General features: G+C 49.1%; 1 protein-coding gene across 1 annotated transcript in view; it reads left to right on the forward strand.

Moving 5' to 3' along the window:
• CABIN1 (calcineurin binding protein 1) overlaps nt 1-26718 on the forward strand; it is a 156022-nt gene that overhangs the window by 45284 nt on the left and 84020 nt on the right. Inside the window, 8 exon segments of the mRNA XM_032876019.1 lie at nt 2981-3223; nt 4697-4853; nt 9608-9723; nt 14964-15125; nt 16117-16323; nt 16541-16686; nt 20028-20289; nt 25820-26080. Coding sequence (XP_032731910.1) covers nt 2981-3223; nt 4697-4853; nt 9608-9723; nt 14964-15125; nt 16117-16323; nt 16541-16686; nt 20028-20289; nt 25820-26080 — 1554 coding nt within the window.

Consider the following 26718-nt stretch of genomic DNA (forward strand, 5'->3'; position numbering starts at 1 on the left):
TCTTACTGTGATTGTTATCTTATTGGGTCCTTCCCCTTCAGTTTGGAAAGAGAACCCAATCTTCTTCCAGGCTTTTTGCTCCCATTATGTGAGACTTTTCAATTTACTTTCTTAAATTGGGAAATAGTGAAGAGGTGTGGCTGTAGGAGCAAATGGAGGCATCTCCATCCTGGTACAAGGGGAGGAGAGAGTTGGTTCTGGGAAGGAAGGGAGAGTGGGAGACAGGCAGGGGGAGGTTCCAGTTCCTGGAAGAGGAGGGTCAGGCTGGCCTGTGCTGAAATCAAGCGATGAGATGTGTCTGACCCCAGTTGCTGTGGCAGGCTTGCAGGGGTGGGTGGCAGGGAATGAAGGAGTGTCCAGTGTGGCTGCATATGAGAGATATGGCTGGGTATACCAGGGAGGCCATTAGGTGAGGAAAAGATGCCTCCCTGGGCCTATTAAGATGGCCCAGTATTCAGATGTCAGTCTGCTGCTATCGTCCAGAACCCCTGAGTGTGGCAAGGTGCTCCGCTGGTGGGTTGGATGGGCATTGAGTAGTACTTGAGAGATGTGTGGCGAGGCCCGGGCCAAGTGCTGTGAAAGAACATGGTTTTTATTTTGAGGATAAGTGACTGTTGATTTTTCCTTGATTTTCCATTGAGGGGATGTGTTTTCTTACTGATTTTGAGTAATCTTTGAATTTTAAAGTTATTAATCTTTTTTTCTTCAAAAGTTGCAAGTATTTTTTCCCAGTGTGCTTTTAAATTGTGACCTTTTTTTTTTTTTTTGACATAAAAGAGTTTTGAATTTTATCTTGTCAAATCTTTTGATATTTTTAAGGGTTTGTGATTTTGTTCATTATGCTTAGGTAGCCTTTCCAAGACTGAGAGAATATTCATCTACTCATTCCACATACATGGATTAAGTTCCATAGTGTGCCTGGCACTGAACAGGGGAGAGAGGCCCCCTTTGGCCAAACCTCTATTTTAGAAAGGGAGGCAGACAAGAAGCATGTCAACAAATAGATAAAAACTATATTTGCCTTTGTTTTCTTCTGGTGGTGTTAGTTTTGCATTTATTGTGCTTGGTCTAACTTTTATGAAATTTGTCTGTGGAGGGGGTCTAATTTGGAATCTTCTAGCAGTATGATGGCTCTCTCTCCCTATTTAGGCAAGCTGCTTTGAATGTTCTTTGATATAATTGAGTAGTTTTTTTCTGGTTGAATTGATTATAAGTTCTTGGTTTTTTTTTTTTTTTTTAAGATTTTATTTATTTATTTGTCAGGGACAGAGGGGGAGAGAGCGAGCTAGCACAGGCGGACAGAGAGGCAGGCAGAGGCAGAGGGAGAAGCAGGCTCCCTGCCGAGGAAGGAGCCCGATGCAGAACTCGATCCCAGCACCCTGGGATCATGACCTGAGCCGAAGGCAGCCGCTTAACCAACTGAGCCACCCAGGCGTCCCAGTTCTTGGTATTTTTGATTGCGACTTTGAGCAAGATCTTTTTGTTGGTCGTTATATTTTCTAGCTGTACATTTCTGGTTTATAGGAACCCTATCAATATTTGCATGTTTATTTTCAATCTAGCCACTTTGCTGCATTCCTATTCTTTCTGATAGTTTCTCTTTGTTTGGGGTAGACGACCATGTTGCCCACAGTCAGCGCAGTTTGGTCTCCTCATTTGTTGGCAGTTATTCTTGTGCATTTGAGCTCTTTCTAGCCTTGAGCACTGGGGATTATGTCCCATTAGAGCACTGCTGGTGGGTCCTTGTCTTGACCCTGACTTTCATGGCAACGCTGGCTGCACTCCCTGGTCTGTCATCTTTATCTTGCTATACAATAAGCCCCTGCCTCTCGCGTGATTGGTGTTTGATCAGGAGGGGTCAGCTTGGGCCTTTGGGTTCCACGTCTGTGATTCTGGGCTCCTTCATGCCTCGGGCCTCCTGCTAGAGAGTGTTGGCTTTTTCTAAAGAAACACAGGCTCCGTTTTCCTGGCAATTAGAGGTTTTAAATTGGGGGTGGTTTTGATCTGTGTTCAGACATTGCAGCACATCCCAAAGACAGTTTTAGGCACCCCTGTCTGCGTCAGCTCGGAGAGTGCGGCTATGCCTGTTGTGTGGAGCTGCCACCAGGCGTCGGCTACAGCGAGGTCAGAGCCTCACGGGGCTCCGGGCAGCAGGTGCTCCCTGCTGGTCTAATAGGCCGCCTGCCAGATCTGCCAGTTCACAGCCAGGCCGAGCTTCCCCACACAGAGGCATGGTGATGAAAGTGGCTGACACTGAGGGCCTTAAGTGGGTTATGTTCTAGAGCAAAAGGAAAGGGAGCTGCACAAAAAGCGATGGCTCCCAAAGAGGAGATTTTAAAATAGTGTGGCGAACTGAGAGCTCCTGCACGTGCTGAGGCGGGGCTCTGAGTGTGCTAGGGTCGGCGGCTCATATCCTGCTCCCGGTGCCTTTTCCACCTGGGCACCTGGGTAGGGTGGGCCTCTCAGAACCAAGACCTCAGCACTGCCTGGCTGCTTGCCTCTGCTCTGGCCTTGCTCAGACCCTCCTCCACAGAGAGAGTCCCTCCCTGGGAGCCTGCCCTCCCTGCTGAAACTGTTCCAGAGCTGTGGCACCAGATGAGCGTGTGACTAGGTGGCCCGGACACGGTGGCTCAGGATGAGAGTTGACAGAGGTGGTGGAGTCACTCAGTCTCACCTTGGCTGCTCGCCAGCTCTGTGGCCTCCTCCATGTCCCAGCTTTATAAATGAGGAAGCAGAGGTGCAGAGGTCAAGCTCCTTTCTGAAAGCCCCCTGACTGGCACCCGCCATGCTGTGATTGCCCTCACAGATGCCTCAAGGCCTATGGAAAGCCTCCACTTCCCCTCTTTTTGGACTGCCCTCGTGTCTTTGTCCCCAGCTACCTGCCCCTCAGTCCTGAGGACCAGGCATGGAGAGCACCATCGCAGTCCTCTCATGGTATGCCCTCCTCCTTCTTTTCTTCCTTGCCCCTCCCCATGCTCAGGATTCCTTGCTTCGGCTAAAGGACCACCGGCAGTGTTTCGAGTGCTCCGATGTGGCTTTGCATGAGGCTGTCCAGCAGATGGTGAATGCGAGTGAGTCTGCAGCCAAGGAGGAGTGGGTGGCCACAGTGACCCAGCTGCTGCTGGGCATTGAGCAGGCGCTTTCGGCTGACAGCAGCGGCATCATCCTAAAGGAATCGTCTTCCTCCACTGGCCTCACCCGACTTACCAACAACCTCATCCAGGTAACCCACCACTCCTTCCTGCGAACATGCCCTTTCTTCATAGCTCACCGATTTCCTGCAAGCTAGGCATCCCAAGGGGATGCGTTGGCTGCTCTGCCTGTAGGAAGTGGGCACCTCAGGTGGCATGTCACCATGCACTGCCTACACACCTGCCTGGGGCTGGATGGATCTGGGGGTGGAGATTGCTAAGCACTGGGCACCATAGGGTTCTTCCAGACCCCCCATCCCCAAGGGCTGGAATTAGGCTCAGTGCAGGAGGCCCTGACATGTGTGCGGTGAGCAGGAGGTGGAGCTGGGGCTGGTACCCCAGGCCCTTGTTCTCCCCACCAGGGCTCTCTACCACCCCACATCATCCTGGCTCTCATACGCAAGGGGTGGTCACCACACTCCGTGTTGTCCAGTGGGCTTCATAGCAGGGAACCTTCCTTAAGCTCTTTCTCCTGACAACAACTACTCAGGCTGTCAACAGGTCCTGCCAAATCCCCATTCTTAATATCCCCATTCTTTGTTTCTCCTCTCTGTGTGTAGTGCTCTGCCTCAGCCCAGGCCACTGCTGTCTCTTCTTTGAACCATGGCGGCTTGCTCCCCACAGTCCTCCTTGCCCCCTCTACCCTCCCAGTGCAGCCATCACCCTCACGTGGAAATACCAGTGTACTTTTCCTTCTCTTCAGCCCACCATAGTCCTCTGGATTACCCATCACCCAAGGTGCATGACTTCAAGCCTCCTTTACTCATCTTTTGCTTCCTTGGCTGCCTCTGGGCCTCTGCCTGCACGCCTGTCCTCTGCTACCAACTCCTGGTTTCACCACAGCCACTCAACTGGAGTGTCACCTCTGTTCCAGGAAACCTCAGGGTTCTCCTCTGTCCCTACCCACTCCTCTGAGACCCTACTGTGACCCTCATTTGCCTTAAATGCAGCAGCCATACTGATTTTGATTCCCAATTTTTTAAAAAAATATTATTTATTTGAGAGAGAGAGAGAGAGAGCACAAGCATGCATGCAAGCAGAGGGAGGAGCAGAGGGAGAGGGACAGACAAGTGGACTCCACGCTGAGTGTGCAGCCCACTGTGGGGCTCAATCTCATGACCCTGAGACCACAACCTGAGCCTAAATCAAGAGTCGGCCGCCTAACCAGCTGAGCTACCCAGGCACCCCTGATTCTTAACTCTTGAGTGGCTTGTCTGTGGCTCTGCCCTGCCCTACTCACCTCTGTAACCCTTCCATCGGGCTTGGGCCCAGCACATGGTAGGTGCTGAGGGCGTCAGGAGCTGCTTGTGACATGAGGGAGGACTGTCAGAGCTGGCTCCTCTGATGCCTGAGCTTAACTCTGTTGTTGGGCACCCTGGGACTCTGATGATGTGCTAGAATGGTTCTAGGTCCATGTCCCGACCTCTGCCCTGATAAGTCATCCCAGAGGGTGGAAGGGACAGCTGGCCTGACTGTGACACCCCCTATTCTTCTCCCTCTCCCAGGTCATCGACTGCAGCATGGCTGTGCAGGAGGAGCTCAAAGAGCCCCATGTCTCTTCAGTGCTGCCCTGGATCATCCTGCACCGGGTCATCTGGCAGGAGGAGGACACCTTCCACTCCCTCTGCCACCAGCAGCAGCTCCAGAACCCGGCAGATGAAGGTGCCAGGGAGTGGGTCTGGGTGGGGGTAGGCCCTGATAGCCCTGTCCAGGTGCTGAGTGGACTTAGGGCTCAGTCAACAGGATTTTTTGTGGTGCTCAGAAGAAGCAGAAGCTCCTTCAGAGAGCTCATTGTGCAGTGAGGTCAAGAGGCAGTGGGTGTGTGCTATTTCATGTCTGGTGCCAGTGGCAGCACAGAATGATAGCACGGCGAGTGCTTACAAGGAGTGCTGACGCTGCTCCGTACAGTCTCACGCTTGCTTATGCCTTTCATCCCCAAGGCAGCCCTGTGAGAGGGGCAGCCACACACTAGCCCTTGCGCTTAATCACTGCGCTCTGGCCCCTGCTGGTGTGAGCCCGTCAGGGCGGGAGTGTGGGCAGCTGGAGGGAAGTAGGGAGTGAGCACAGGTTCCACATCCCAAATGTCACATCTTGGCTGTGTGACCTTGGGCAAGTCATACAACCTCTCAGCTTCTATTCCCCAGGTACCTGCTGGGAATATGGTACCTATCTCAGAGGGTTGTTCTAAGGACAAAATGAAATAATAAAACTATCATTTGTCAAATCAGTGCCTGGCACATGCGGTTGCTAAATGATGAGTAGTTATGAACAAGAAGCCAAAAAGGGCAAGCCCAGGACTCTTCATGGAGGTGGTACTTGAGCCAGGTCAGTGCAGTGGTGGGAAATGCAATGAACTGAAGAATTAACAATAGCAGCTAATGACATTTAAACAAGTTTCCCTATCATTCTACCATGTGGTAGAATGTTCTTGCATTTTCTGTCTAGATTTGGCCAATGACACAAATTTTTTATATAGCTGAATTTTAGTATACATATTTATGTATTTAAGTAAACTTCAGATTAAATTAATTGGGGATTTTTCCTCAGCGATTTGAAAAATCAAAAAAGTGGAAAATAAAGAAAGTCATCCCTATTCCAATGACCTAGCGAAGGCCAGAGTTAATATGTGGTTTCCTTCCATTCATTCTCTCTACTTCTCTAACTCCCCCAATTTTTGTCAACTGCTCACTGCATGTCAGACCTCTGGGAATAAGGCACTTTACTCTGACAGATTTGGGTGGGTGGAGACAGACCAGAACACCCACAGCGCCAAGCCAGTGTGGCCTGCTGAAAGAAGGGTGCCTCAAGCTGCCTGGGGTGGGGGAGGGGGGCGGGTTGGTATCGGGCTGAGGTTTGAGAGAAGAGCAGGGGCAGAGGAAGACACTGGGGAAATGGAGCAGTGTGAGCAGGGATGCAAGAGAGCTGGGCCATGTGGGTTGGACACGGGAAGGGCCAGACTGAGAACGGCTTTCAGGCGCTGTTTTATGAAGCTGTTCTGGTTTTGCTCTGTGGTTTTTGTAATGCTGTTGAGAGGTGTCCTGCTTTACTGAGCCATTCCCCCTGCTGACCCCTCAGGATGCCTGCAGCACATCTCTCTTATAGGTCACACTTAAGTGAACCTCATGTATACCTTTTTGCTTCTGCCTAATTGATTTTTTGGATAAATTTCTAGGATGAGTATCTTCTGAGCTCATGACAAGTGGTACTTTTTTATTTTCCAGAAGGGTGGTTTTGTTTTGTTTTGTTTTGTTTTGTTTTGTTTGTTTTTTTTCCCAGAAGGGCTTTAATGGTGAAAAAAACAATTAAGGTTTATGACTATGTCTATTGTTTTTCTTATAATACAAAAGACTCCTGAATTAAGAGTATCCTTTCCCCTGTGATTAATTATGCAAACAAAATACAGTTTTTAAAAACCTGCCGGTAAGCAAACAAGGAAAAGGGGATGGTGGAATGCCATCAACTCAAGAGGATAGGCCAAGGGAAAGAATCCAAGATTCTGGTAGACTGGCAGCAGGTGTGGTTCCTGTCCCCTCCTCTCCCACTGGTAAGAAAGCTGAGGGAAGTTGGGAATTGGGCAAAATCCTGAGAAATATTATTAATGTCCTCTCATTTGTAGACAGCAGGCTAGCAGGGAAGCCCCTCCATATCACCCTGGGCTTGGCAGAGACAGGAAGGGCTCCTGGGCCCTGCCACCTTCCAGTGACCAGACCTCACTGAGGGAAGGGGTCCAGGGATGAAGCACATTACTGGTTGGGTGGTGAGGGGCCTGGTGTAGAGTAGAACATTGTCATATTGAGTTCTCTGAGCCAGTTCATTGGGGATCACTACTTGCTAACGGCAGAGGAAGCAGGATAGAGCTCAGGGAAGTTGATCTGTGCTTCAGGTCTGACCCAGGCCTTGTCTGACCTGGCAGGCAGCTCTGGAGCCAGAGGGGCCCATCAGAGCTGTCATCCCATGTTGGCCTCAAGTATCCGGTCTTTAGACTCCCATCTTGCTCAGTCACTGCACAGGGACTCCTACAGGAAGTTCATGGCCTTGGGTGAGGTGCATCTCTGTAGCGACAGAAGACCCTGAAGGAGCTGACAGCTGGGGGCTATCTGCTGACTGCACTCCTCTCAGTGGGTAGCCAGTCCTACCTTAAAGGGCATCTCAGAGAGAAGACAAAATCCAGATTCCCTAGCGAGGACTGTGTGTGGCCCTAGCCCAGTGTGATCTCCCTTCTACCTCCGCAGACACAGGTTACAGAAAAGTGGATTGAGAGCAGCACCTACTTTAAAATTATGGCTTTAAGGAAAGGGTAAATTGACCTTATATTTGGGAGAGTGCCCCAGAAAATTCACTCGTCATATGTTAGAGTACTTAAGCGTAGTATGGAGAAAATGCTGGGGTAGAGAGAAGTGACATGGCAAGTATGCTGGCAGATTGTAGCCCGCCCCCGACCCTGTGTGGGGGATGAAAAAGAAATAGATGAGCTCAGACAGGAAGAAAACTTACACCAAGGAACAAAGTCGGGGCCCTGTAATGATTTGCACAAGAAATCACTTATGACAAAATTTAAACGAATAAGCAGAATGAAATGAAAAGGAAAGTTGCAAAACTAAGGGAAAACATTGCAAACCAGGCCTCACCAATACAAACTAATAATCCAGACTGCGAGGAGCAGAATGAGTTTGGCTAGAACCAGGGATACAAATCAGAGCTAAAAGCGTTGACAAGAAGGATGGGTGTGGGAAACAGGTGGTCCTTTGTGAGGGTAGATTGTGCTTCTGATGGAAAGACTCTAGCAGTGAAACAGGACAAGCAGTCAACCCACTGTCAGACAGAAATAACATTAATTTCTCTGTAATAAAAACAATGTGCAGATTCAAAGTGTGCAGTATATATCATGAAAAATTGATACATAGCAAGGTATATCCGGGTTAAGGATCTACTTTAAAAAATAAAGATATTTTAGATTTCTAAACTGAAAAGGCAATTTGTCTTCACAGGATAAAACACGAGATTCATTTCAGATTTCTCCCTAGCTGCGTTCAGGGCAGTTGAGGTGCTATTTAAAAGTCTACACTGTTCTCCAGGAAAGATGGTGCAAGCTAGGACATCTGGCCAAGTTGTTTGTCATTAATAGTGGCAACAGACATTTATAAACAGGGATTCCAGCTTCTGTGGGTGCTTCTAAAAACACCACTGGAGGGTAAAGTCCATAAAGCAACATGAGTCAGAATGAAATTGGTCAGGCGTGGAAAAGCCACGGGCAAGAATTTGTGATGAGCATCAAATCCATTTAGAATTGGAACTGAGAGAAGGCAACTGTGCTAATTATGGACTCGGAACAGTGTTAGTGTTACGAACCTTGAGGTGCTACAACTAATATGTACAACAACACTGGGAGAAGGGGAGAAAGGAAGTGTTACAAGCTATCATCCATCTTGTATAATAGAATCATTTGATGCTGTTGAAAATGGAAACCAAAGGGCCAGTATGGCTTAATTTCTTCATGATTTTCCGAGTTTGTTTGTTTGTTTTAAATCCATGCCTTTCGTACCTTTTAAAAAATTTTAATTTTTTTTTTTTTTATTAGAGCAAGTGAGCGAGAGAGGACGCATGAGCAGGGGGAGGGGAGGGAGGAGCAGAGGGAGAAGCAGAGTCCCTTTTGAGCAGGGAACCCAATGTGGGGCTCCATCCCGGGACCCTGGCATCATGACCTGAGCTGAAGGCAGACACTTAAGTGACTGAGCCACTCAGGTGCCCTCCTTTCATACCTTTTTGACTGGGGCTGGCTGATGGTCAAAAAGTATGAAACAAATTTTATGAAAGAATCCTTACTCTACTGGGTGTGAGTCCCACTGGTATTTTCTTTCATGTGTTCTATCCTAGTCCTCTTTAAAAATGCTAATTACAACCCATTAGTGAGTTATGGACTAGAGTTTCAAAAACACAGAAGGATATTTAAGGAGCTAGTAATAGTTCTAGTGGTGAACAGACACTTAACTGAAACTTGGTCATTCTGTGTTTCTTCCGTAATATTCCCATAGGCCTACATACAAGAATTTTGAAGAAATGGTATATGTAGTATGGGTTTCATTGTTAAAAATTATTTATCTTTCTGTTTGAAAATGTTTCATATGTGCCCAGAGGGATGCTTCCAGTGATGTCCACCAAATGTCAACGTAGTTGTATGGAGGTGGATGAGGCATTCCTTATGTCTTCTTGTATGATTTGAATTGTTTTTTTGAGAAGCATGTATTGCCTTAGTAAAGCCAGTCAACTCATTACTTACTTAAAAAGATAACAAAAAGGAAAGAAAGAAAAATCTGTGGCCACCTTGGTAAAGACAGAAAAGCCCACAAAGGAGAGACTCTCCTTGCAGCTCCCACACGTCCCCATGCTAACTCTGCGTCGGTCTGGTCTTTCCCTAGTGATGGCAGAGACGCCCATGCTCCCATCCTCCCTCATGCTGCTCAACACAGCCCATGAATATTTGGGCAGGAGGTCCTGGTGCTGCAATTCTGATGGGGCTCTGCTGCGATTCTACGTAAGCGCTGCCCTCTGGACCAGGGCTTGTGGGGTACGGGGGGGTGGGGTGGGTGGAGTGTGGGTTGGGATGGGTTGGCGCCCTGAGGCTTGCTTGCTTGGCCTCCCCCCGCACTAAGGCCTGCTGTGCTCCTTTGATTTTGTATGTGACTACCGAGAGTTGCCAGAAAGTCTGAATTTGGTTGCCTTGTGCACCTGAGTTCAGGGGTTTTGGACCTGGCCCTGACCTACAGGTGGATTTAGAACCACTGCTCATTACTCCATCTGTTATGTGTGTGTCAGGCATGGGGCCAGGTTCTGGAAGTAACAGCTGCATTCCCCACTGCCTTCCATTGAGTCCTGTTTGCTGGGCACCAGTCATACAAGGTAGTAGTCGCTGAATCAATAGCTACTTAGTAAGTAAATATTTAGTGAATGCAAATAGCCTTCCCTCACTTGGTAGCTGTGATCGACTGAGCATACTGGGGATAAGCAGCACGATTCCCGTCCCCCAAACTTGCTGCTGAGTTACAGAGCATGAGAAGGACACCCAACCCAGCCTGTTAATAAATGTTTAGTGGAACATAGCCATAACCACTCATCTACCTATTAACTGTGGCTGCTTTGGCAATACAGTGGCAGGGGTGAGGGGCTCTGATAGAGTTCATATGGTGTGTGAAATCTGAAATACTGTGTGGCCCTTCGGGAAAAGGTTTGCTGACCTCTGCTGTATACCTTTTCAGTGAGCAAGCACACCCTCTGTACAGTTGCAGTGTGCCTCCCCAGTCTTGATCTTCCTCCTCTGCCCTATGCTTTCCCCATGACTCTTACCACCTTTTAGCATGCCATGTGGTTTATTTATCTAGTATGTTTATTGTGTACCTCTTCTCCACTGATACGTAACTAGGATTTTTGCTGGTTTTGTTCACTGCTTGATCCTAGTACCTTAGCACAGCACACCTAGCCCGTAGTAGGTGCTTAATACATCATGGGATGAATGAATGAATGAATGAGACTGAGAATATCTGTAGAGCTCATGTATGTGTGAGGCTTGACAGTTTGCAGAGCACTTGCACGGAGGAGGCAGAGACTTGGCAGGAGCCCTAGCCGTAGATGCCTGTTTGCTCTCCCGGTGAGTTCTGAGGGCCTCCCGGGTGCTCACCTTGGTCAGCTCCACGCTTCAGAACCATTTGGGGAAGAATCATGCCAAGCTTAGACTATATGGCTGCCCAGGAATTGGCGACTTCCCGCTTCTGCCTTCGCTTGCTCGATTAGAGAGTGTGGAGACATTGTCTTCTTCCACAGGGTCCCCTCTGCAGGGCAGTCAGTCACCCTTATGACCTTATGCTGCTTGGGGGAAGGTTGAGAATGAGGTAGCACCTTTGCAAGCTGGTACCCAGCAGGAGTGGTGCTGAGGGGCCGCCTTCCAGGCAGGCAGTGGGGGTGATCATGGGACGATCCTACTCCAGGTTTTCCTTGGGCTGTGTCTTCTTTGGTGGAGCATGAGTTCTAGCTGCCAGGATCTGCCAAGTGAATTTGAGGGAGTGGAAGTGATAGGATACCTCCATGTTTCATTTCGTATCTCCTGACTTTTCTACCCAAGGCCCAGCTTTTACATGCCTGCAGCAGCTTCTCCTTTGTGGACTTGGCCTCTGCTTATTGACTGCCCTCTCTGCTCAGGGCCCTCTAGGTGGCCTCTAGTGATTTGCTCACTCATATAATTTGCTCATTTTTCTGTTGGGCTTTTTTTCTTTTTCCTGTTGATTTGTGGAGTTTTTATGTACTCTGAATTCCAGTCTTTTGTCTGATACATGTGTTTCACCAGTTTTACATGCCCGAGTGTGTGTGTGTATTTAGTTCTAATTTCTAGGCAATTTTATGTGACGTGTCTTTTAACTTTGTGTGTAGTGTTTGTTTTACAGAATTTAAATGCCAAATTTATTAGTCCTTTATGGTTTGTGGGGTTTTTGTTTTCTGTGTATGGTGTGTTTTGTTTTGTTTTTTTGTACTTCAAGAAATCCTTTCCTTTCACAAGATTATTAATATATTCTCCTCTATATTAATCTTAAAGTTCGCTCTCATTTTTCCGTTCAGTCTTTATTCCTTCTCAATTTTTGTTTGTTTATGACATAAGGTAGGGATCCATTTTACATTCCATATGGGCGGCCTTTTGGTTTGTACCATTCATCAAAGAGTCTGTTCTTTCTACCTGAATCTGTAAGGCCCCCTCCATCTTCTGTCCATATGTGTGAGGGTTTGTTGTTGGACTTTGTTCTTCACACTGATGTAGGTATTCCTGTGCTAGTACCATACTGCCTTTGAGAGAAACTGATACCTGCTGTGATTAATCTACTTATGGTCTTATACTTTCATGTCCCTTACTACAATTTTATACTTTTCTCCTTAAGCTCTTATGTGTATTCTGTTAGATTCATACCTGGGCATTATTTTTTTTTAATTCCTGTTGTAAATAGATATTTAAAAATTAAGTTTTCTATTGTGTGTGTGTGGACAGATAGGAACACTACTTTTTTAAAAAATAAGTTTCTCCTGTGCATAGCTCCTTTGCTTATTGCTCTTAGTAATTCTGGTGGCTTATAGATTTCTCAGATTTTCTGTGTGGACACTTATATCGTCCATGAAGAACTATTTTTTCCCTTCTTTTCAATCCTTACAGTTTCTTTTTTTTTCCTTGTCTTATTGCTTTTGGCCTAGGGATTGGCAAAACTTTCCCTGTAAAGGGACAGATGGTAAATCTTTGAAGCTTCTGTCGGCCATAGAGGCTCTGTTGCAGATACTCAGCTCTCCCATTGCAGTGCAGAAGCAGCCATTGTCAGTATGTAAAGATAATATGTAAAAACTTGTGGCTGTAGAAATTTGAATTTCATGTTACAAAATAACATTCTTCTTTTGCTTTTTTTTTTTTTTCAATCATTTAAAAATGTAAATGCCAATCTTAGCTTCTGAGCTATACAGAAATAAGCAGTGGGAGGATTTGCCCCCTGGGCCATAGTTTGTCACCCCAGCCTTGAGCTCTCTCTCTTCTTTTGAGGGGGAGAATAAATTTTAAACTATTGACCCTTTCTTTGGAGATTCTACACCTATTTAGATTTTCTTTTGTTAAACCAATTATATTTTTGAAATAGTGTCCACATAAGCATAAAGTTGTTCATGAAGTATGCTTATGATTTAAAAAGTCTCTGTGGTACCTCTGGTTATCCCTCTGTTTCAGTGCTAAAATCATTTATTTGTGCTTCCTCTTTTCCTTTTTTTATAAGCCAGTCTTTCCTGAAGCTTATCTAAATTAGCTTTTTCAGGGGCGCCTGGGTGGCTCGGTTGTTAAGCGTCTGCTTTTGGATTAGGTCATAATCCTAGGGTCCTGAGATCAAGCCCTGCATCAGGCTCCCTACTGAGCTTCTCCTTCTCCCTCTGCTATTACCCCTGCTTGTGTTCTCTGGCTCTGTCTCTGTGTCAAATAAATAAATCTAAAATAAATAAATAAATAATATTTTCCCAAACTATCAGCTATTGGTTTATTGATCTGTTTTTTTTCTTTGCTTCCTAAGTCATTAATTGCCACATTAATACTTATTGTTTATTTGGATGTAGGTTGTGTTTTTTGTAACTTAATTGTGGTGAAAGCTTATTTCAGCGTTCCCTCTTTCTTGTTCCCCCCCCCCCCACATCTTGCTATCGTCAAGGTATTAGTGTTTCTAAATTAGTACAGGAGCATTGGAAAAAACCATGTGCTCAACATCTTGTATAAGATCAGTCAGTAACATCTTCCTGATATTAAGATGTGTTTACAAACTTGTGTTTAAAAACCTGTGTGAAAAGACATTTGCTGAATTGTTTGAAAGGATACCGTGTTTAAAGCATCCTTTGAGTAATTTCTTCCCTTTTTTTTTTTTTTAAAGATTATTTATTGGGGCAATTGGGTGGCTCAGTCAGTTAAGTGTCTGCCTTCGGCTCAGGTCATGATCCCAGAGTCCTGGGATTGAGCCCGAAGTCAGGCTCCTTGCTCAGTGGGAAGTCTGCTTCTCCAGCTCTCCTATTGCCCTGCCCCCTGCTCATGCATGCACTCTCACTCGCTCGCTCGCTTGCTCACTCACTCTCAAATAAATAAATAAAATCTTCAAAAAATTATTTATTTATTTGAGAGAGAGTGAGCAAGAGAGAACATGCACAAGCAGGGAGAGAAGCAGAGGGAGAGAATCCTCAAGCAGATTCCCTGCTGAGTGTGGAGCCAGATGCAGGGCTCGATCTCATCACCCTGAGATCATGACCTGAGCTGAAATCAAGATTTGGACGCTTAACCAACCAAGCCACCCAGGCACCCCGGTAACTTCTTCCTTTTATTAAGATGTGTTATAAATTTAATGGGAAACACTACATGCTTATCCCCCACTGAATTTGCACCATGCTTAAACCATCCCTCAAGTAACATCTTCCCTTCATTAAGGTCTGAGTCTTTTTCAGTCTTCTATGTGTAGAAGCATATGGGAAAGGCCTTGTGCTACACTGTGCTTGGATGGCCACTCACTGACAGTGTTCACTCTTTTAATAATGTGTTGAAGGTTATGTTTTCTCCAAGTATGTTTTTAGCTGCATGCTCTAAGTTTTGACGTTTGGTATTTGCTACCTTTATGTACTGATTTCTAATTTAACTGACTTATGTTCAGTGTTGTCTGAGAGGATAATTTATTATTTCTTTGGCTATATTTTGTGCTTTGGATATATTTGGGATATTATTTCTTTGGATATATTTTCTGCTGTATTTTTATATTTTATGCTGAGAGAGGAGTCACTCTCAAACTCCCTCAGCCCTAATGGGATTTACCATGTTGCATTATAACCACTTGCTTAATTAACTGCCCCTCTATTGGAATCTGAGCTTCTGGACTGTTTCACACTGTGCCTAGCATAAGGAAGTGCTCAGTAAATATTTGCGAAGCAAATGAATGGCCAATAAATAAGTAGAGAAGTTCCCAGAGGGCATATAATATCCCCTTCTAGCAGCTAGTAGATAATGACTGGGCATGCTGGAAGGAAGGCAGTTTCGCAGGAAGCTCTTTAGGAGGTCACTGTCAGAGCTGGGCCCAGAACAGCTCCTGTGAGTAGAATAGGCCCTTTCCAGGAAACAGGTCCAACAGACACAGCTTCCTCAGGTCAATAGAATTAACAGAGTGGTGGTCTCCCTGGGGTCCCACTGTGCCAGGGAAGCTATGGGCCTTCTCAGGCATCTCTTCCTGCCTACCATAGGTACGAGTTCTCCAAAAGGAACTCGCTGCATCCACCTCTGAAGACACACACCCCTACAAGGAGGAGCTGGAGACGGCCTTGGAGCAGTGCTTCTACTGTCTGTACAGCTTTCCTAGCAAGAAGAGCAAAGCCAGGTACCTGGAGGAGCACTCGGCCCAGCAGGTGAGGGAGCTGCCCCAACGCACTGCACCTGCCCCTTTGCAGAGGAGTGGGGGTCAGAGCAGCAGGGGCTCTGAGCACTCTCAAAGGACATCAGACACATCGCTTTTGCACCAGGAGAATGAGAGGATGGTTGGACATAGTCTGATCACTGGAAAAGGATTTTCTTTCTTTTTTTTTTAAGATTTTAAAAAATTTATTTGACAGAGAGTGAGAGCTCAAATACAAGCAAGGGGAGTGGGAGAGGGAGAAGCAGATTTCCCACTGAGCAGGGAGCCTGACCCCGGATTCAATCTCAGGAGCCTGGGATCATGACCTGAGCCGAAGGCAGATGCTTAAAGACTGAGCCACCCAGGCACCCTGGAAAAGGATTTTCCTTGCAAAGACTACCTTCACAGATGTTGCCTAATCATTCAAAAGTGCGGCATGGCAATTTTCAAAGGATTTCTTTTTCCAATTTGGGTAATACAAATAATTCATTAGAGGTTTTCATTTGTTCCTGTTTGATTTTCAGAGCAGTGTTGGGTATATGACCTCATGGCTCATCATTTATTCTCCAGTCTTACTAGTTCCATCCCCTGAATAGGAGCTACTTGGGCAGGGCACCCACAGGGCACCATACAGAATGCAGAACCGCCCTCGTCCAGAGCAAGCAGTGGGACAGCTGAGGCTCAACCAGAGGGTCTGTGGCCTGGCCACAGTCCCCACTCATGATTGAACCTACCTTCTGGCATGGCCACATGGGTTCACAGAGTGCGGCTCTCAGTTTCCAATATTTGTCTTTATAAAGGCCAGGCAGATGCCAGGTTACTTGTGTGCTCTTCAGATACTTGGTTTTGGGGATTACAGTGGGTATGCACATTTTTAAGGGTGTACAAGTCTTTTCTAAACTCTAATATATTGTAACCTCATCTGTGTTGTTTCCATGGAAGAACTTTTCCCTTTCTGCTTTTGCCCTGACTACACTGTGATCTGCTTTTTGTCTTTTCTCAAGGTCGACCTTATATGGGAGGATGCCCTGTTTATGTTCGAGTACTTTAAGCCCAAGACCCTTCCTGAATTTGACAGCTACAAGACTAGCACTGTGTCTGCTGACTTGGCCAACCTTCTGAAGAGAATTGCCACCATTGTGCCCCGCACAGAAAGGCCAGCACTGAGCCTGGACAAAGTCTCCGCCTACATTGAGGGCGCCTCAGCTGAGGTAGGAACTGAGTGTAATGGGACTGTGTCCTGTCATTTTTTTCCTCCAGCACTGCTGCTTATGCACCTTGGCTTCTTGTTCTGTACCAGAGGTCAGGGCCATGAGAAGCCTAGAGTCTATCCTGTGCTAATGTGAATGGTCCTGGGTTTGCAGCATGACTGGTCACACCTGACACCCTGACTCCCTCTCTCCTTATCCTCGGTCCTTCCCCTGCTAGGTACCCTGCCTCCCAGAAGGAGCCGACCCCTCCCCTCCAGTGGTGAATGAGCTCTACTACCTCCTGGCTGATTACCATTTCAAAAACAAGGAGCAGTCCAAGGCCATCAAGTTCTACATGCATGACATCTGCATCTGCCCCAACAGGTCAGTGACCTGGGCATTGGGCCAGGCAGGGAGGGCTGGGGTGACTCCAGCCCAGCAAGCTCCTCACTGGGCCAGTTTGGGGTTTCCCTGCTCTAGCAAAGAGATCAGGGAAAAACAAATGAGAAAGTGTGTTTAGCACTCTGCAGTTTTGGGGAAAGGCAAGTTCTTCATAAAAAGAAGAGCAATGAAGTAGGCTTCTTTCTAGAAGATACCTGGGATGAGCGTTGGGATCAGAGAAGGTATGAGCTGTCCTTTTGGATGCAGGCCAGCAGGGGAAGGGAGTGCCCCCTGGTTCCATCCTATTGGTTGTATGCGCTTCTTTTCCTGGCTGCCAGCCCTGGAAAGTGGGCTGATGTGTTCTACATGTCTTTAGTTATGGTTGTTTCCTTATTTTAGGGTAAGGGCCCTACTCATAAAGTCTGGTTCATTTGATTGAGAGGAACATTTCCTCATGGCTACCACACCTAGGAGGTTAGCCTTGGGTCAAGGTAAGATTTGTGTCTGAAGGGTCCAGAGTAGTATCTATAGGTAAGTACTCAGGGGCCAGGCCACAGTGGCTGCCCACCCTCAGGCGAAACCGGAGAGCTCCCTCTTGTCAGGATCCACCTAGCCTAGGGGAGGGATTGGGATCTGAATGGAGAAACCAATTGACACAACTTCTGTAGCCTGTGGGAAAGGTTATCCCAGAGCCCCCTGTTGCTCAGCCTCTGCTTTCCTTCAGGCAGAGAGCCATGTGCCAGTGGCCCTGGATGTCCTCTCTGGGGTCACTGTGGGCCAGTGTGGTGGAGCAGAGCCGCGCTCAGGCTGGCTGAGTGCTCACAGCTCTAGACAGTGAGCAGTCACCTCCTTTGTGCTGCTCTCTCTGTCTAAAAGGTAAGGGTGATAAAACCCACCTGTTGTGGGGAGGTAGGAGCCTGGTGTGGGACCTCTCACCCAGCAGCCACTTGGGCTATAAGATAAGGCTCGTGACACCTCAACTGGGCCTCCTTCAAACCTGTACATACACTTCTTCGGATGGTATCAACCTGCCAGGCTCAGCCTGCCAAGAGCCCTCCCAGGGAGGTGGGATGTCCTGTGAGGACTGGCCCCAGGGCCAGGAGGAACTTGGTGGCCCAGTCCTGGGCCCCCTTCATTCCCTCCCTAACAAGCAGATATCAGGGAAAACTTGGGCTCAGTCTCTTCTTCTGTGCTAGTTAGGATGGAAGTTCAGATACTGGTTTTTTCTTTAAATCTTCTGAGCCCTCTAGGTATAGGTGAAGCCCATGACAGTTGGGTGGATGGTGGAGTGTTCTGGCCAGTGTATGTTGGTGGTTCTTGTGGGGAAAACAGAGTCTTTGAGGATGTTAGCAACAGCTTTTCTTGACCGGTCTTCATTTCACTATTTCATCTGCTCTGGCTCAGCTGGGATTGGGGCACCTTGGCCAGGTGTTTCAGAGAGTGGCATCTGGGGGGACAAGAAAGGATTAGGCCCCAAGACAGCTCATCCCTCTGCCAAAGAAACAACTCTGGGCCTAGTGCTAGGAACAAACCTGCCCCACATGAGTAAGAGCCCAGCACGCAGGTTCTGGACACTTCCTCCTCCTGAATTCATGGCATCACTGGCCCTTGGGCCAGCCCCCTTTGTCCCTGTGGGTCAGCATTTCCCGAGTGTGGATTGTATACTGCTCTGCTAGAATCAAGAACCCACATCAGGACTTTGCTTTTGTTAACACATAGAGGAGCATTTTGAGGTTTTATGATGATGTGTCTGTATTTTTGGTTACTTATATTTGTGACTGCAGGTAGTAGTTTCCATTTTGGTACTCATGCAGATGTTTGGCCATACACTGTGATGTGGTCTTTCCCTCAAGGCAAGGGCAAAGGGGCTTGCGAAGGCACTCTGGGAGGAGTTAAGAGGGGAAAATCCTCATTGTGGAAGGAGCTGGCCCTGGTAGAAAGTCCCTGATGGGGCTCCCACCATCTGAGGGGAGCTTGACACCTCCTCCTCTGCTACCTCCTGGAGGTGATCAGAGCAGAGCCCTGGAGCCCCAGACCCTGAGGAGGAAAGGGTACACTTGGAACCTCCACACAGGGGCCAAAGCCTTCGTTTTTGCTATCTCCTGATACCATCTAAGCCTTTAGGCCTCTTTACTGCTCCTTTGTTTGCACTTTCTCATCTCCAGGTGCCTGGAGTGTGGTAGAAGCATGTGTGAGCGTCATAAGTTTGTTGTGTCCCTACCACACCTTGAGACTGTCAAATAGTCCAGGAAGGCAGTTGGCCAGTTTTAAAGTTTGTGTAGCAGTGGCTCAAGAATTGTTAGCATTCAGGGAGGGTAGCATCTGTCATGTGATTACTGCCTTTTCTGTTGTATACACTTGCACTCAGGAAATTCCACTCTCCCAAGTGCCCAGAAATCCTCTTAGCCTTGTTCTCCATCTCAGACAACCTTCTGCATTTTCCCTACCACTTTCTTTCTGGCGATCTCAGAGCAATAGGGTCTTAGCCATCCTGTGGTTCCCCCGCTCTCCGTCTTGCTGCTGGGAACTGAGCTGGAGAGGGCAGAATGTGGTCAAGGTGCCGGAGGGAGAACCATGCAGAAGCTGCATGGCTGTGTTTTTGGGGTCTCGGCTGCGCCATGCCTTTGGTCAGTGAGTGTGTTGGTGGCAGGAGCTACCAGTGAGGGATTAGGCAGCAGGATGGGAGCCTTCCTATTGTCTTGGAGGATCAATGCCTTGTAAAGCACCCCTTTTCCTTCCCATCAGAGGCATTCTAGAGCTAACCCTTCCAAGCCAGGAAGCAAAGGGGAGCAGAGTCCAAGAGCCCACCAGGCATGTGAGCACAATTTGGGCTCGAATTGGTGGGGATCCTCTTAGAACACTTACTGAGTACCTGTGAGGTACTAGATGACCTAAGATTCAGGTCTTGTGCTGTCCCAGCAGCCCTGCTCTCTTGAAGTGGGTTTTCTCCTTTTATTCTTTTAGATTTTTATTTTATTTACTAGAGAGAGAGAGAGAGGGAGAGAGAGAAGGAGCAGGGGGAGGGGCAGAGGGAGAGGGAGAGGCAGGCTCCCAACCTAGCAGGGAGCCCCATGTGGGGCTCAATCCCAGGACTCTGGGATCTGACCCAAGCTGAAGGAAGATGCTTAACGGACTGAGCCACCCAGGTGCCCCATTGCGGTGGGTTTTCTTAGCCATATTTCATAGCTCAGAGACATGGAGTTGCTGGGTGGTGGAGCTGGGCTCTGGGCCCTGGCCTGGGAGACGGGCTCCCACAGACCTGGGATCGCCACCCTGCAGGCTATCGTGTCTGCAGTGCTGTAAGGGCAGCGGTGTGTTTACTGGCGCTTTTGTCGTGACCACAGGTTTGATTCCTGGGCAGGCATGGCTCTGGCCCGGGCCAGTCGTATTCAAGACAAGCTGAACTCCAATGAGCTGAAGAGTGACGGGCCCATCTGGAAGCATGCCACACCTGTCCTGAACTGCTTCCGGCGGGCCCTGGAAATTGACAGCTCCAACCTGTCCCTGTGGATCGAGTATGGCACCATGTCCTACGCCCTGCACTCCTTTGCCTCACGCCAGCTGAAGCAGTGGAGAGCTGAGCTGCCCCCTGAGCTTGTGCAGCAGGTGAGGAGGGATTCTGCAGAGGGACCGCCGTCCCGCCATCTGAATCAAGTGCCCTCAGGTGGCAAAGTTCTGTCCTATCCATTCCTTGTGCTTGTCCTCACAACCATGCTGGGAGCTCACAGATGATTCTCCTTGTGAGACTGAAGCTAACTCTGGTCAGTGACAGCTTGGTCCTTGGTCTTTAGACACCTAGTCTGGTGTGGGTGTATTTGGGGCCAGGCTCTGGTGATCTGGTTGGTGAACCATCAGTTTCCTGGCAGTGGAGAGGCCGGGAGGGGTATTGGCCACCAGAAGTAGCTGTCTCTTTCCCGTTCCTTCAAAGGAAGTTCTTGAGTCCTTGTAAAATTTTTAACACCGTGTTGGAAATTTTGAAGTCCATCTTGGTAGGGAGTTCCCCTAGTGCGGGTTGCTGGGTGTCTGGCCTGAGGTCTCTGTTGAGCAGGGCACCCTTGGCTCCTTGAGATGGAAGTGAAGGAGTCCCACTGACATCTTTAAGGCTGGTGTGGCAATAAGATGGCATGGTCCAGAAGGGATTCTAGGAGAGCAGAGTGCTAAAGGGGCCTGTTTCTTCCAGTGATTATATGTGGTCACAATCCAAACAAGATAATGGCCTTTTTAGTGCTTCCATTGGATTGTTAGGGAACTCAGTGAGAGCAGCCTGGTCAGTGAGACTCTCAACTATGGCTGTGCTACCATCCTGAAAGCCCCTCCGTCCTTGAGTTTAGGCCCCTGTTGTCATGCCCAGTCCCCTACCCCTGGCACCCACAAGCCTTCAGAGGCAGGTCATAGGCTTCCAAAGTGCTTGGCCTCATGACAACCCTGACCTTCCCACATTTTGCTAAGTAGGGGAAGTCCTAGCCTTGTGCAAGGAAGTAACTGTTCTTTGTTGCTTTTACTGATTTTATATAGAAGTGAGGTGTCCTTAAGTGATAAAAATTCAATTGGTACAGAAAAGCATAAATGGGAGTGTAATAATGATATAAATGTCACCCTCCCCCGGTGGCCCCTTTTGTACCTGGGTGGCATCCCTACCCACTAGCAGGAGTGTGAGGGGGTGGGGCTGCTGTTTGAGGGCAGTTCCTAGCAAAGGGTCACAAAGCTGATCCACTCACAGTGAGGCTCAGCCTAGTGAATAGTGCCGAAAGGTGTGGTTGGGACTTTATCTTAGTAATTAAATAATAATGAAAATAACTCCTAAATCTTACCTTACTAGGATTTTGGTGATAATTGCAAGGTTGTGTTAATTCTTCAAAGGAACCAAGAAGGACTGAGTTTGGTTGGTATGCAGGGAGCTTAATTTCCCAGTAGTTTTACGATAGCATGCTATGATGTCCCTTCACCTCGGCAGCATAAATTTAGACAGCTACCTCTGCAGAAATATTTGAGGGCTGCTTCCCTCTCATAGGATTCTCTGATGTCTTTGTGCCTTAGAAGAGTGTATTATGGTCTCTTCCTTGAACAGTTGTCCTCCCTTTGGGTGGTTGTCAACCGTGTTAAATGTGCCCGGTCCTCATAAAGGCTTTGTCTACATTACTTTCATCAACTTCATGAAATCCCACATTTTTTGTCAACACCGTTTAACTTTGCAGTAGATCTGTATTATACCATCAGACTAGGTGCAGAAATCAGCAAGAGACAGACTACAGAACAAAGCTGGGTGGGGATGGGTGTCAGTGAAAGTGCTAGGGGGCTGTGCTGGAAGAGTACCAGCAGAATCTGAACATTCCTGAACATTCCTGTGCTGGTGTGACTGCCGTTGCTGCTGCATCCGCAGCCATGGGGGCCTCGGAGTTCCCACACGAGGTCTCGCCAGACATCGGAGTGCACTTTGAGAAAGCTTCAAAAAGGCTGAAATCCCTTTCTCTTTCCACATATTTCCTCAGTCTCCGCATGTCACCCATGCCTGTCAAGGGCAAACCAGAAACACGACCTGGGGCTCAACCTCGGGCTGTTGTTTGAGGAATGCCAGTGACCTCACCTTCCCATGAGCTCTGCATGCCACCACCCATGCACCCAGAGGGGTGTCTCAGGGGGCTGGACTCAGGGCACTCCGGCCCTAAGGTTTTTCCTCTCTTTCTCTGCCCAGAGTGCATGAACCCACACATTACTGGGCATCAGAACCTCTTTCAGGGGGAGTGGGGAGCTCATTAAAAGGTCCCATCAGGGACTCACAGTCAGAAGTGGACTCCCTGGGTGGGTTAGACATGGTATCCTGGGGACAAGCCTGGCACCGGTGGTAGAGGACAAAGGTGGCGAGAAGGGTAGTGTGGCCGCGGGGCAAGGGCAGGTGTTGGGTTCTGTGCCAAGGCCAAACCCTGGAAGAAAAATGGGTGAGAGGGGAGGAGTGTGGCCCTAGTTTTAACCATCCCCTCCATTATAGAAACCACTCTTCAGTTATACAAGAAACACCTTCTTTAAAACAATTGCCGCAGTAAAGACAAAGCTAAAATCTTTTTGGCTCCTCCCCACCCCGCCTTCTAGTCCCTTCATTCCTGCTTCCGAGCAACCTACAGTTAGACTTGTATCTTTCCAGACCTTAAACAAACACTATTTCTTATGTATACATGTCCTCCTAGAAGGAATGCTATGATTTACTTGTTCTTTTCTTCTCGCCCGAATGCTGTTGTGCTGTGTATGGTGTTGAGCTTCTTTTTTACTCAGCACCATGTTGTTGTGCTCTACTCATGCATGTAGCTTTCTTTCACTGTGACCATCCTGTGCGGAGGCCCTGTGCTCCATGCTGTTTCAAGTGTCATGGCCCAGGGCTGAGCCGGCTTGGAGCTAACTCCCTGCCCACACCAGGAACACTGTTGTCCTCTGCTGGGACTCAGTGCGGTGGGTGGAGCACAGACCTTGGGATTCTTTATTTAACCCCCACCAGTGAAGCCCAGTAAGATTTAGCAGAATAGAGGTTTTCCAGGAAGTAAATATGATGAGAAATCAGAGTGCCCTTTCTGCCATTGGTACTTGAGGGTATTGTTTGTAGAGCTCCCCAAGAGGAGGGAACTTTTGCCTTTCCCAGGAAGGGGCAGGGAAGGCAGAGAGTGGGCAATAGACAGGAGACCCAGGTCAACTCCCTGCACACCTCTTCCCCCTGACTGTTCTTTCTCCTGCGTAGCTCTTGGCCTCTGTGGTTGAACTCCATTTTGATCCTTTGGAAGCTCTTGGCCCAGGTAGTTCAGGACCTGAAACTGGGCTCCTAGGCATCTTCCTGGAGTGTTGGGGGGGTGGCAGGAGAGAGATGGAAATCCACTGGGTGTGCAGGTGTCCCTGCAGGCAGGGAAGGAAGGAGGTTTGGCATTGTTCCCCAGGGTGAAAACTGCCTCGCAGGGCTGCCTCCTGGTTGCCTCTTGGTTTTTTTTCTACCTCTGTTAAGGCAGTTTCCTACTTTGAAGTATGTCATGAGGACACAGCCCCTTGGTTGCTAGAGCTGTTTGGGCTTATTGTGTCTGATCAGAGGAGCTATAGGACACATGTTGATAGCTGTGCATTTCGGCTTCTGCCTGCAAACTTGCCAAAGGGGTGTGTCACAGGAAAACTGGCGGTTTCCCTGTTGTCAGTTCTCAGGCAAGGGCAGAGGTTTTGCAGCCAGAGCCTTCTAGTTGTGTGGCCTGAGGGAGGAACTTGATGTCCCTGCTGTGGTTTTGGCTGTGAGCTGGCTGATGGTTCCTCCTGGGTGGCAGCATTGTGAGAACTGACACCTCCTTAGCCCCTCTCCTGGGCCCGCCCAGGGCCAGGCACCCTGGCCGTGAGGTGAATGAGGTGTCTTGGCAGCAGGCATGCATCTCGCTCAGCGGTAGACGGGTAGTGTGAGGGTGTCTGGCAGAGTTCTGGATATAGTGGACCCTCAGTGCTCTCCCTCCTCTTCTGCCTGAAGTGTCCTGACCACCACACCTACTGAGGACAGGGACTCTGGTGGCATGTGCTTTGTGTGGGGGAGGGAGGGGCTTGGCCTCTTGGTGGGGATCTGTGTGGTGCCAGACCAGATGGGGCTCCTCACAGTTGCCCTTCCTTTCTCAGGAGATAGCTTTAGGACCCTTACTGGCAGAGCTGGCTGGGCAGAGGGCTAGTGACTTGGTTGAGGCCGCATGGCTACCAGGCGGTCAGAACAGGACTCCAGTGAAGTGGCTGCCTTTTACTTACCCAGATCTGCTACAGAATCCCATTTTGGAGGAGTACGATGGACTCACTTGGCTTGTGCTATGTCCTGGCTCTCCAATGTGATTCTCTCTATCGTATCTCACCCACTGATGGTGTCTTGATTCCTAGGTGGCAGTTTTCTTTCCCAGGGAGGGTTTGACAGAGTGCTGGGGGTTCTTTGTGCTGGCCCAGCCAGCCAGGGCTATTGCTATAGGAGGTTCACACAGATCAGCGTCCGGTGGACAGACATCCGTAGGGCAGCCTTCCTGTGCACAGTGAGGCACAGGTACTCCTCTCACAGGAGGCAGGCAGCACCCTTGCCAGAGCTCAGTGCCTACAGCCTCTCCTGTCCTTTGGTCCCTGAGATGAGACTAGAAGAGATTGCAGCTTCCCTGCTGTTGAGCTAGGGCCATGGAGATGAGGGGCCAGAGACCTGGGGTTCTGGGAACAGCTGCCCCTCCGGCCCCACCCTGGCAGTCTTCATTCTACGTCCTAGCCCAGGAGCTCTAGGAGGAAGGGATGCAAGCCCATGATGGCTGACATTCCACATGGATAGCACCTAGGTGCTGGCCCATAGCCCTTATACAGGGACTGGGGAATGTGATCCTCTGAGTTGGAAAGCCTCTTAGGTGATCTCTGTCCTGGCTGTTTCCACCCTTGAGTGTGAGAAGGTGGCTGGAGGCACAGGTCCAAGGCCATGGATCTTGGGTGGGGCTCAGGAATCTGCCATTCTGTACCCCAGGTCCCTCTGGAAGGGTGCAGAGGATCAGGTGTGAAGTCCTGTGGGACCTCAGGGGTACGTATCCTCTCCAGTGCTGTGTTGTCAGGTGTTGGGTGCACACCCTCTCCAGCTCCACTTTCCCACCCTAGTGAGCCGGGGAGAGAATGAAGCGCTCATCGCCTGCAATGCAGGGCTCAGAACATTGGTGGTGGCTCTTTGCATTCTCTGACACAGCAGAGCTGCTGTTGGCCTGGTTCTCCTGGCAGCCCTGGCCTCAGGCTTTTTCCCCTTCCCAGGCAGAGGACCTCAGTGCAGCCATAGTGAGGGTCACAGTTGGGACCTTCAGAAGGGATCAGGAGGTCCTTCGTAAACTCCTGGACTGTGTAGTGCAGATACTGCAGGTGGATGGTAAAAGAAAGGACACTGGAGTTGACATGTCCGTCTAGCTCTGTGCCTTACTTGAGGTGTGCTACGGACAGGTCCCGTGGCCTCTCCATACACTCAGTGTCCCCAGCTATGAAATGGTGATGGCACCTCTGTGTGTCGGGGTTGTTGAGAAGATTATAACTTCGCAAAGAAGGCAGCAGGGCCTCCCGCAGCATAAGGCACAGTCCTGGGCAGGTTTGGGCCCTGGGTCTCGGCCAGCCCGGTCTCGTGCTCTCGTTCCAGATGGAGGGCCGGCGCGACAGCATGCTGGAGACAGCCAGGCACTGTTTCTCGTCGGCAGCGCACTGCGAGGGCGATGGTGACGAGGAGGAGTGGCTCATCCACTACATGCTGGGCAAGGTCGCCGAGAAGCAGCAGCAGCCACCCACCGTCTACCTGCTGCACTACAGACAGGCCGGCCACTACCTGCACGAGGAGGCTGCCCGCTACCCCAAGAAGATCCACTACCACAACCCCCCTGAGCTGGCCATGGAGGCCCTGGAGGTGACACCGTGCTGGCCTCGGGCGGGGAAGCTGGGCCGGGGCGGGCCAGTCTCTCTGTCTCCCTGGGGCTGGGTCATGAGGTCCCATTGACTCCTGTGCAACCTGTTGGAAACTTCTCTGTGTTCAGCAGCTGCGTGTGCAATGAAATTAAAGCAGCCTTTCCTCTCTCTTCTAAGGGGTGCTTACCATCCTTTCTGGGAGAGTGAGTGTTCTGTTTGTCTTTCCCAGAAGAAAACCGCCTTTCCCCCTTTAGCATGTGCAGGTTGTCGGAACCTGACTTGGTGATGACATCGATGTGGCACAGCATCTCCTGGTGCCCTTGTTCCCGGCGAGGGCACAGGTTGTGCCCAGAGCACCCAGCTTGGCAGGACAGGGACAAAGCTGGGTCTGGGGGTCGGGGAGGAGTGGGGTGGCGGAGAGTAGCCTGTTCTCTTGGCCCCAGATTTGGGGTCTTGCACTGCTTCTCAAGAGCAGAGCAGCTGTTTACTACTCGGATTTGCTTTTATGATTACTGAGCACTTCACACCATGCTCTCCTCCATGCTCAGGGCAGTGCTGGGAGGCAGGCCGGGAGCCTGCAGCCAGCATCTTTTGTAGGGAGGAAAGTGAGTGCATGGATGAGGATCCAAATATGCTTGG

The sequence above is a fragment of the Lontra canadensis genome, unplaced genomic scaffold, assembly GCF_010015895.1.
Source record: "Lontra canadensis isolate GAN:19392208 unplaced genomic scaffold, GSC_riverotter_1.0 scaffold57, whole genome shotgun sequence".
NCBI lineage: Eukaryota > Metazoa > Chordata > Mammalia > Carnivora > Mustelidae > Lontra > Lontra canadensis.